Genomic DNA, 12,039 nt, shown 5'->3' on the forward strand with positions numbered 1-12,039 from the left:
TTTATTGCATCCAATTTATTGCTGGCCAGAACTCACCGATCCTTGTATGTTGATAAATGGGGTGGAACGCTCAACATCTGGGCTTATACGTAGTCTGTAGTCTTCATCATGCATCTCATTAAGAAAATTTCCAACTGTTAAAAAAAAAAAAAAAAAAGTTTTAAAACGTGCTTCATCATTGCTTCATTTGTACTATTGTTACATTTTGTACTATGGTCAATTTATGACTGAATTTGCTGTTGATGTTTACAGTTCTACTCTGTATGACTTGTTCTTTTTCAATAAAAAATTATTGGTTAAAAAATAAAACGCGCTTTATTTAAACCAAAGAACGAAAAACTGATTGCAGCTTACCAGTCTTAAAGACCCAATTTCCCCATTCATGCATTTGATGTGGCCTTTGTATTCTGACAGTGAGGAAAGGTCCCCTCCATCAGAATACACTGACCATTGCTGCCAGATATGGCCAGCGGCACTGATAAATCAGAAAAAAGCCGACAGGCTGGTTATACAGAAGTTGATCGTTAGCTGTGGGGTATCATGGAGAGTTTACTAACAGATGTATTTTCACAGTTTTTATCCTTTGTTGCATCTCAGTGCTGGTGATTTCCTACAACCATCACCTGTCTACATAAATATACTCCAGCAATGGCTGCATGATGACATTTAACAGGGCAGGTTTTCTGATGGTGACTGGACCATGCTTGAAGAAATGTGTGTAAACTTGTAGTCTCCATCAGAAACCTGCATCAGTGCCGGTTCACATATGTGCGGCTGCGGCGATCGCATATAATATCGGAGCGCACTGCTCCTTCATTACATGTGATCGGCTGTGCAGTGCGAATTCAGCTATACACTTTGTATGGCTAAATTCGCACTGCACCCGCAGTAAAGTCGCACGTGACCCTTTTTTTGAGCCGCATCAGGATCGGATCGCACAGTGGTTCACACTTGTGCGATCCGATCCTGTGCGAACTGTAAGATCGCACTGCGATATGCGATCAAACTGGGGGTGTCGTTAACATTACATTGACACCCCCAGCGTATCGCATATGGCAGTGTGAACTGCCAAGGGTGCGTTTGCGATGCGGGAACAGGCTGCGAATTCGCAGCCTTCCCGCATTGCATAAGTGTGAACCGAGCCTCAGAGTTTCACAACGCAGAGGCACAATTGGGAGAAAGGGACGGAATATTTGTTACTGTATAAAAGAAAGTGCCTAAACAAGTACCTTCATGGCAGGATCACCAGGCTTTATTTAAAAAAAAAACCTTCATATTTAGAAATATTGAAAATGACTTTTGAAAGAACATTAACAAATTAAGATTGGGGTTATATATGCTTTAAAACCAGGTATATCAGGTATAATTACTTAAAATGTAAGCTGGATTTCCCCATCCACACATCTGAGGAGGATGGGGGAGTCCTCTCCACTGCACTATTGTATTCTGACAGCAGGCAGAATCACCCCTCGTCCAATCGTCAGAATACACAGATCAGTACTGCAGCCATTGGCTGAAACAGCTGATCAAGTGGCTTTTCTCCAACAGTGCAGTTAAACAGAAGTCAATCAGTAGATCAACTTCTGGTCAACTGCAGTGGCCACACATGAATGGAAATTTGTCCAGTCCCTGCTGAACCAGCCACATTTCCATCCATTCTTGCCTATCTTTTGTCTCCAGTTTCAAGAATGGTGATGCCTTCTGAGTACTAATGACACAGGGTCCATTTGAAAAAGCTTGGCTTTGAGAACAGGCTGAAGGCACCATGAATTGTACAAGGGGCTGTGGTAAAATGGATATAACTAAGAAGATTTTTGTATTAGCTATGGGAATACTTATAAAGTAGTGAATGTGACTTTCACCAAACATTTACCAGTAGTTAATCACATCATTTAAACATATGCACCAGGGACATTCACCTGCATTGAATATTGTGTAAATGTAAGATTTGCTGATTTATAAACACCCCTTGAGTGTGATTATTACTTTGATATATGGACAAGTCTTGGCAATATTAGGCCTCATCAGTGAGGAATATGTTGTGTGGATCACTTCTGGGTATACAGTAGCTTATTATTACTGTGAAGAGTAAAATATACAAAGTAAAGAAACCTAAAAAAATTATAAATAACTAATCAAATGAATGAATGTGATTTGCAGCTGCTATAGTAAAGTGCGAGTGCTCAAATGTGAAGTAATCAGTTTATATAGGATTACCTATAGCGCTTGCTTAAAAAGTAATAATTGTAATGTTTAAAAATGATAAATTGTGCATAAACCCCGTGATCTGATGCAAATGGTATATAAAATTATAAATATACTTAAATAAGATTGCAATAATTAATAAATATGATAATAGATACAATAAAATACAAGTTAATATATAGTGCAGTGTTCTCATAAGGTTTCCTTAAAGTTCATGTGCAAAACAGGCTCATGTGCATAAAAGTTTATAATAATGTGACTTCTTGGTGATGAAAGTTCAAAATAAAGTGCACAGTGAATAGTGCTTGGTGCTTCGTAATAGGTTATTCCACTCTCTCCCTGGTGTCCCTCCTTGTGTTCCATCGTGATAAGATAGATGAATTTCACACTCACCGGATTGCGTGGGTCCTATGTGCCTTATGACACTAGGACCATACGAGCTTTAGTGACCCCCCAGGGTCGGGATGTGTTCCCTCCAGACAGGTACCTTTTCCTGCAGCAACGCCCCTCCTGTCATCCACCTCCAGCAAGGGATGTATAAAGAAGGAAAGGTCCAGATAGTGCAGTACCGTTATTTAAAACTGATATTTTTATTGCACACAATCCAGATAATCCATAACAAAGTCCAAATAATAAAATAAAACAAGTGAAATCAGGAAAAATCCAATAAAACGCCATCGCACGTGTGAGCTACGATGTGGAGAGCGCCACTTCCGGCTTGTGTTCCACCGAGCTCATGTGACGTCACGATGTGCGTCCAATCTAACGCATTTCGTCATTGGCTAGATGTCTTCAGAGGTCTGGAGGGAACGCATCCCGACCCTGGGGGGTCACTAAAGCTCATATCGTCCTAGTGTTATAAGGCACATAGGACCCACGCAATCCGATGAGTGTGAAATTCATCTATCTTATCACGGTGGAACACAAGGAGGGACACCAGGGAGAGAGTGGAATAACCTATTACGAAGCACCAAGCACTATTCACTGTGCACTTTATTTTGAACTTTCATCACCAATAAGTCACATTATTATAAACTTTTATGCACATGAGCTTGTTTTGCACATGAACTTTAAGGAAACCTTATGAGAACACTTAATTTCTGCACTATATATTAACTTGTATTTTATTGTATCTATTATCATATTTATTAATTATTTCAATCTTATTTAAGTATATTTATAATTTTATATACCATTTGCATCAGATCACGGGGTTTATACACAATTTATAATTTTTAAACATTACAATTATTACTTTTTAAGCAAGCGCTATAGGTAATCCTTACTTCACATTTGAGCTTATTATTAATGATTGTGTTCCTCCTATTTTCTCTACTATATAGAAGCCATATAATACATACTGTATATAACATCGACACACTGAAAATATATATAATACACAGTATAAGATGCTTCCCCTGGAATGCTTTTGTAAAGCAAACATACCTTCAGTGGCTAAATCAGATACAGCAGAAGGTTCTACAGCTGTGGGAGAATCATCATGGACACCATTGAACCTGAATATCTTGTGGGGATCATGTGGATCACTTGAATTATCTATAACTTTAGTGAACATTTCCCCCTGGTCTCTGTAGTGGACAGCCTTTAATGCACAGCGAAAGTTGGTTTTATAAGTAGGTAGGTCCTCAGAGACTGGATTATACTTCCCACTCTGAATAGCCCATGCCTGCAAAATGGGAAAAAATGAGTGACATTAGAAAGAGGGCAATCAAGAATGAACTTGTGTAGCCTAAAGCCTCGTACACACGCAACGATAGTTGGCCGACCGATCGGCCGTCTTTTGTCCAGTGTTGTTGTGTTGGTTGAAAAGTGCTCTAGACTGCACACAAATTTTCTCGGCCAACAACAACCAACTTCAGAAGTGATGTCATGTTCTGGTTTACTTTCCGTGTGTCTTTTCTTCTCTGAGCATGCCCAGTCTTGCTCATCTGATTTTTGTCTGCCGAAATCTGTACTGACTGATGGAAAATCGGCCGTTCTGTTGACGGCCAACAAAAATGTTATAGCATGCACACCAGATTTTGTTCGGCCGAAAAGTCGCAGTCGGTTGTCGGAATCAGCATACTAACAAGCCGATAATCAGCCGATCGGACGTTGGCCGAAAATTCACGGCCAACAATCATTGCGTGTGTACGAGGCTTAAGTCAACAACCTAGGCTGAGCGAATAATGGTTCCCTCTGCTGGCCACTGTGATTCCTACCGCTGACCCCAAGTCATTGCCAGACACATTAGTGACATAGGGGGTCAGAGGAGAATATACAGTGGCAAGTGAGGGGCGCATTTTTCCACAAACTTGGAATTGTGGAACTGGATTGTCAACGCATAGAAATTAATTGCACTTCTCCACTAAATCAAAATGAATGGGACCACAACACACTGCATTGTGAATTATATGTTGCCATACATTGGAGTAATGTGTAATAGCGGGTGTAAACATGCAGGTTCAACACGCAACATTACAATTTTCTGCACTACACTGTTGAATTGCTGCATGCACTTTTTTTGGTGCATTAAATGAATGGGCTTCCCTAATGCAACGTACGTTAATGCCAGTAACGTGGCACAACAGTGTTAACTGGGCCTAAATAATTGGATTGCTATATCGCAATGCATATTAGCGCACAAAATACTGCACACGATAATATTCTATATGCAATTGAAGGGGCTCCAAGATATTGGCCTAACTGATGCCATTTTAGAAGCAGAACAATTGCATTAGCATGCATGCTTCATCTTTTTTATGTGGGCTGGGGGAAATATGGGCTTAATTTTTTTTTTCCAATGGCCTTAAATTAATGATCATACAAAAATGTTTTTTTTTTTCCCCTAAATGGACAAAGAGCTAAATGCAAGTTGTGTTTACATAGATATTGAGCAAAACCCAAAATACTAGTGTCTCATACTCAGTGCTGTATCTTGGCCTAGGCCAACAAGGCCCAGGCCTAGGGCGGCACTTTGCAGGGGGGCAGCAAAAAAAATATTTCATTATTTGTATAATGTCTAAGGACTTCCTATTTATTATACACATAAGTGAAATAATCCTATAATTACAATCAGTGGTAGCAAACACAAGTCCAAATATCTTAACAGAGTAATCTTACTAATCCTGTGACATAAGGCTGTACTAATAGGCACTGATAAGGCTGCACTGGTGACCACTAATGAGACCACACTGATATGCTGCACTGATGGGCAGTAAAGAGGCAGCACTAATAAGGCTGAACTTATGGGAACTGATGAAGCTATGCTGATGGACACTGATAGACTCTTGTTATGGTCTGTGGTTTACAGATGACAGGGTGGGTCATAAACAGGAAGGGGTGTGGCCTTTATAGGAAGGGGGGGTCATATTTAAATTAGGGGGTGCACATGTTTAGTCAGGCCTAGGGCAGCACAAAACCTAAATACATCACTGCTCATACTGCTACCTGCCTTGAATATTGCATAATCCTTTTCATCAACTTTTCTTATGTTTAGGTGCTTCCAGGGCAAGCGGAAGAGTGTGCGGTCTTCATTCAACCAAAAAACCCCTTCATATTGGTTATGGTTAATCTGACGGAGTAGCCAGGGACCAAAGAGTTCTTTATTGTGGCACCTATGGTAAAATACAGCGGTTATCATTATATTATTTATACAGTATAGTGTGTATGTATATCTATCTATATAAAGTATTTCACAAAAGTGAGTACACCCCTCACATTTTTGTAAATATTTTATTACAGGTATATCTTTTCATGTGACAACACTGAAGAAATGAGACTTTGCTACAATGTAAAGTAGTGAGTGTACAGCTTGTATAACAGTGTAAATTTGCTGTCCCCTCAAAATAGCTCAACACACAGCCATTAATGTCTAAAACGCTTGCAACAAAAGTGAGTACACCCCTAAGGGTCCTTTCCCACGAGCGGTGCGCTAGTTGGACTCGATCCCCGCTGAGCAGGCGGATGACAGCTCCGTCCCTGCTCACTTTGCAGAGACGGAGCTGTCAGAGCTTCGCTCGCCTCTATGGGAGATCGGATGAAAACAGACCGCCTGTCTGTTTTCATCCGATCCTCAAGACGGATGGAAAATAGGGTTTCCATCCGTCTGGATTTCACGGACAGGATCGGATCAGATAGCAATGGGTGTCAGCAGACATAGATAGAGGTACATAGAGCATCCGATCAGGTTCTGCCTGAAAAACTGACAGGCGGACTGGATCGGAATGCCCGTGTGAAAAGGGCCTTAGTGAGAATGTCTAAATTGGGCCCAATTAGCCATTTTCCTTCCCCGGTGTCATGTGACTCATTAGTGTGACAAGGTCCCAGGTGTGAATGAGGAGCAGGTGTGTTAAATTTAGTGTTATCGCTCTCACTCTCTCATACTGGTCACTGGAAGTTCAACATGGCACCTAACTCTCTCAGGATCTGGAAAAAAGAATTGTTGCTCTACATAAAGATGGCCTAGGCTATAAGAAGATTGGCAAGACCCTGAAACTGAGCTGCAGCATGGTGGCCAGGACCATACAGCATTTAAACAGGACAGGTTCCACTGAGAACAGGCCTCGCCATGATCAACCAAAGGAGTTGAGTGCACGTGCTCAGCTTCATATCCATAGGTTGTCTTGGGGAAATAGACGTATGAGTGCTGCCAGCATTGCTGCAGAGGTTGAAGGGGTGGGGATTCAGCCTGTCAGTTTTCAGACCATACGCCACACACTGCATCAAATTGGTCTGCATGGCTGTCGTCCCAGAAGGAAGCCTTTTCTAAAGAAGATGCACAAGAAAGCCTGCAAACAGTTTGCTGAAGACAAGCAGACTAAGGGCATGAATTACTGGAACCATGTCCTGTGGTCTGATGAGACCAACATAAACTTATTTGGTTCAGATGGTGTCAAGCGTGTGTGGTGGCAACGAGGGGAGGAGTACAAAGACAAGTGTTACTTGCCTACAGTCAAGCATGGTGGTGGGAGTGTCATGGTCTGGGGCTGCATGAGTGCTGCTGGCACTGGGGAGCTACAGTTCATTGAGGGAACCATGAATGCCAACATGTACTTAGACATACGAAAGCAGAGCATGATCCCTTCCCTTCGGAGACTGGGCCGCAGGGCAATATTCCAATATGATAACGACCCCAAACACACCTCCAAGATGACCACTGCCTTGCTAAAGAAACTGAGGGTAAAGGTGATGGACTTGCCAAGCATGTCTCCAAGCCTAAACCCTATTGAGTATCTGTGGGGCATCCTCAAACAGGAGGTGGAGGAGCGCAAGGTCTCTAACATCCACCAGCTCCGTGATGTCGTCATGCAGAAGTGAAAGAGGACTCCAGTGGTAACCTGTGAAGCTCTGGTGAACTCCATGCCCAAGAGGGTTAAGGCAGTGCTGGAAAATATGGGTGGGCACACAAAATATTGACACTTTGGGCCCAATTTGGACATTTTAACTTAGGGGTGTACTCACTTTTGTTGCCAGTGGTTTAAACACTAATGGCTGTGTGTTGAGTTATTTTGAGGGGAGAGCAAATTTACACTGTTATACAAGCTGTACACTCACTACTTTACATTGTAACAAAGTGTTATTTCTGCAGTGTTGTCACATGAAAAGATTTATTTAAATATTTACAAAAAACGTGAGGTGTGTACTCACTTTTGTGAGATACTGTGTATATACAGTATCTCACAAAAGTGAGTACACCCCTCACATTTTTGTAAATATTTTATTATATCTTTTCATGTGACAACACTGAAGAAATTAAACTTTGCTACAATGTAAAGTAGTGAGTGTACAGCTTGTATAACAATGTAAATTTGCTGTCCCTCAAAAGAACTCAACACACAGCCATTAATGTCTAAACCACTGGCAACAAAAGTGAGTACACCCCTAAGCGAAATGTCCAAATTGGGTCCAAAGTGTAAAAACTTTGTGTGGCCACCCATATTTTCCAGCACTGCCTTAACCCTCTTGGGCATGGAGTTCACCAGAGCTGCACAGGTTGCCACTGGAGTCCTCTTCCACTCCTTCATGACGACATAACGGAGCTGGTGGATGTTAGAGACTTTGCGCTCCTCCACCTTCCTTCTAAGGATGCCCCACAGATGCTCAATACTGTTTAGGTCTGGAGACATGCTTGGCCAGTCCGTTACCCTTACCCTCAGCTTCTTTAGCAAGGCAGTGGTCATCTTGGAGGTGTGTTTGAGGTCGTTATCATGTTGGAATACTGCCCTGCGGCCCAGTCTCAGAAGGGAGGGGATCATGCTCTGCTTCAGTATGTCACAGTACATGTTGGCATTCATGGTTCCCTCAATGAACTGTAGCTCCCTCAGTGTCGGCAGCACTCATACAGCCCCAGACCATGACACTCCCACCACCATTCTTGACTGTAGGCAAGACACACTTGTCTTTGTACTCCTCACCTGGTTGCCGCCACCCACGCTTGACACCATCTGCACCAAATAAGTTTATGTTGGTCTCATCAGCCCACAGGACATGGTTCCAGTAATCTATGTCCCTAGTCTGCTTGTCTTTAGCAAACTGTTTTGCAGGCTTTCTTGTGCATCATCTTTAGAAGAGGCTTCCTTCTGAGACTACAGCCATGCAGACCAATTTGATGTAGTGTGCGGCGTATGGTCTGAGCACTGACAGGTTGACGGCCCATCCTTTAAATCCCTGCAGCTATGATGGCAACACTCATACGTCTATTTCCCAAAGACAACCTCTGCATATGAAGCTGAGCACGAGCACTCAACTTCTTAGGTCGACCATGGTGAGCTATATATATATATATCCTACAAGTCCATATATGTGGCAGCTGCATTCGTTTATTCGAGCTAAGAACATTTACAGCTTCGATTATTATGAACTTTCTGCAATCATTAATGATATTATTATTTATTTTATGATATGGATTACAAGCCAGTCCACAATAATTTTACTTTATACTGCAATGTGTTATTCATGACATCTGTATATATGTATGAATTATAATGATAATATGCCATCATGATATCTGTATATGAAATGAAAGAATCAATGTGCTATCATGCATTTGACCACTTTACTAGCTATATGTCACACGCTTCATTTAAAGTCCATAACCTTTTCCTCTTAAACTTCAGATTTAGGGATGGAGGCTTATGACTATAGTATGTCATGGGCCTCATTTAAAGTCTCAAAACCCCTCACATACCCTTTCAGCCAATGCTGTGCTTTGTGGTAAAGCTGTGTAAATCTAAGAAGTGGATGGGCAGAAATTCTAATCCCGTGGCAGGTAAAACCACCCTCATATATGTATTTCATCTGTGTGTTTAGCCATTTGCTTGGAGTTCAGCTTTAAGAAATTCGGTAGAGGTCATACTATACTTGAATGCTTGCAGAATTCTTACTGGAGTTCTTCAATATGTCTCACCTTACTGGCATTGTTGCTTTTTCCCAAAAATACAAATGTATGTGTAAGCCTACTGGATATAAAAGAAGAAACATACATAATTACAAGCATAGCACAGAGCAAAAACATTTTAATTTAAAACTGTAATGATATTAGCCATAGAGGGGATGCAATGGATGCCTATTTGGGTACGCAATGCTGCTCGGTATAATTTGACTGCAAAAAACAGTATACAAACAGTATATATGTAACACACGTAGGGGCTTATGGCAGAATACGCTGAGCATTTGCTACATCTTGGAAAAAAGGGGGGAAACCTCGCGCTTATGGACCAAATATATATAATTTACTTGTGATCCTTAAAAGAGTGTTAAGTATGTGATAAATATGTGCAATATCATATAAATAAATGAAAAAGCTGCTGCTGACAAAAAGGTGTGTATGCCTTTAAATAATAAAAATCGTGAGTGTCAGTGCTGCTTTGTAAACTACCCACTATATCTCCTCAAAATCACTTAAACAGTAGTAAAGTGCTCTGTGCAATAAATGAGTGACCAAGTGCAGCTGAATACATATACAAAAAATGTCCACAGATAAAAAAGTTTATAAAATGCTGCTGTGAAAATCCAAAAAAAGTGCTTTGGTGCTCCAATACAAAGTGCTCAGATCGTGCTTGCTTGCTCCGTGCTACCCTGATGTGTCCCCACTCACCAGAACAACTTAAATCAAGGCTTGTATCCTGTAAATCCCACTCCAGTGTAGATCTGAGCCGCAACCAAGAAGAAACTGTGCCGAACTGCTATGCCTTTATGTCTCCTGTATACTCCTCCATGGTGACACATATAAGGAAAAGACTCTCCATAGTGAAAGAAGTTTTGAATGCTTTATTTAAGAAAAAATATCCACTTACACATAAAATAGCATGTATCCTCTTAGCGGCGCGGTGGTTACTACAGAGTGCAGCGTGCGTTCCACTGGCCAGAAATTACGTAGTACCCTCGTACCTCGCTAGACGTGTTTCGCCCTCCCATTAGGCGCCTCCCACTAGGCGTCATCTGTTGCTCAGCTCAGCTACAAATGACGCCTAGTGGGAGGACGAAACACGCTAGCGAGGTACGAGCTTACTACGTAATTTTCGGCCGGTGGAACGCAGGCCGCACTCTGCAGTAACCACCGTGCCGCTAAGAGGATACATGCTATTTTATGTGTAAGTGGATATTTTTTCTTAAATAAAGCGTTCAAAACTTATTTCACTATGGAGAGTCTTTTCCTTATATGTGTCACCATGGAGGAGTATACAGGAGACATAAAGGCATAGCAGTTCGGCACAGTTTCTTCTTGATTTCGGCTCAGATCTACACTGGAGTGAGATTTACAGGATACAAGCCTTGATTTAATTTGTTCCGGTGAGTGGGGACACATCATGGGAGCACGGAGCAAGCGAAGCACGGTTTGAGCACTTTGTATTGGAGCACCATAGCACTTTTTTTGAATTTTCACAGCAGCATTTTATGAACTTATTTATCTGTGGACATTTTTTGTATATGTATTTAGCTGCACTTGGTCACTCATTTATTGCACAGAGCACTTTACTACAGTTTAAGTGATTTTGAGGAGCTATAGTGGGTAGTTTACAAAAAGCAGTGCGGACACTCACGATTTTTATTTGCTACATCTTGGCTGTCAAATGTTTGTTACATCACCCGACATTTAAAAAACAAGATTCCCATTTTCATTCGCCTGTATATTTTCTCAATAAAGGCTTCTTTTTTTCTCTATCAAATGCTTATCAACATTTAGATTCTGGCATTCTTCAATAAGAAATGCAGGTTGTAGTGAGATTTGCAGTTGCATATTATTTGCACTTGCTTGTTTAAGATATGCACACTTGCCAAACTGAAAGTGAAGATTCTTTATTATAGACAAAAGGTGAATGTGATCAAATCTAGATATGTTAGTGAGACTGATTTACTTAAAGTAGTAAGGTCAAAACTAAAGCCCGCTGTCAGCTGACGTCACACAGCTGGTCTGGGTTTTGCAGGGATCCCGACAACGTCAGGATCCACCCAGATGCCTGACCAGCAGCTGGCTCAGCCTCTCAACAGGCCGCTGGTAGACTGATCCAGCCGCTCCAGCTCCCTCCACAGTTACCGGCTCTTTGCTCATTGAAGACTGAGAACTGAGCATTCAACAGTCTTTGACCACTCATTTCTCGGTCTTAGAGGTGGCGGGGGACAGATACAGCATATGATTAATATTGCAGCCATGTAGGTGGATATGTATGCTTGTTTTTTAAACACATACTTCTCTTTTAAGGGGTTGAGAACCTTAACTCAAAAAATTTGTGTAAATATTATCTTTGATTAGTACTGAAAAGCAAATTCCCGATCACTGGAAATAAGTGCAGATACGTGAAATACATGCATCACGTGCAGGTGCTTTTTACA

General features: G+C 41.4%; 1 protein-coding gene across 1 annotated transcript in view; it reads right to left on the reverse strand.

The window, feature by feature from the left end:
* Window positions 1–11,801, reverse strand: part of IRF7 (interferon regulatory factor 7) — a gene marked incomplete at its 5' end in the record, with an annotated part of 44,248 nt that extends 32,447 nt beyond the window's left edge. The window contains 5 exons of the mRNA XM_082270998.1: window positions 37–134; window positions 3,652–3,892; window positions 5,660–5,822; window positions 9,614–9,665; window positions 11,744–11,801. Of these exons, the coding sequence (XP_082127124.1) occupies window positions 37–134; window positions 3,652–3,892; window positions 5,660–5,822; window positions 9,614–9,665; window positions 11,744–11,801 (612 nt within the window). The remainder of the gene's footprint in view (window positions 1–36; window positions 135–3,651; window positions 3,893–5,659; window positions 5,823–9,613; window positions 9,666–11,743) is intronic.
* Between the last annotated feature and the right edge of the window lie 238 nt (window positions 11,802–12,039).

This window comes from Pelophylax lessonae (genome assembly GCF_965119305.1).
Source record: "Pelophylax lessonae genome assembly, chromosome: 10".
Lineage (NCBI taxonomy): Eukaryota > Metazoa > Chordata > Amphibia > Anura > Ranidae > Pelophylax > Pelophylax lessonae.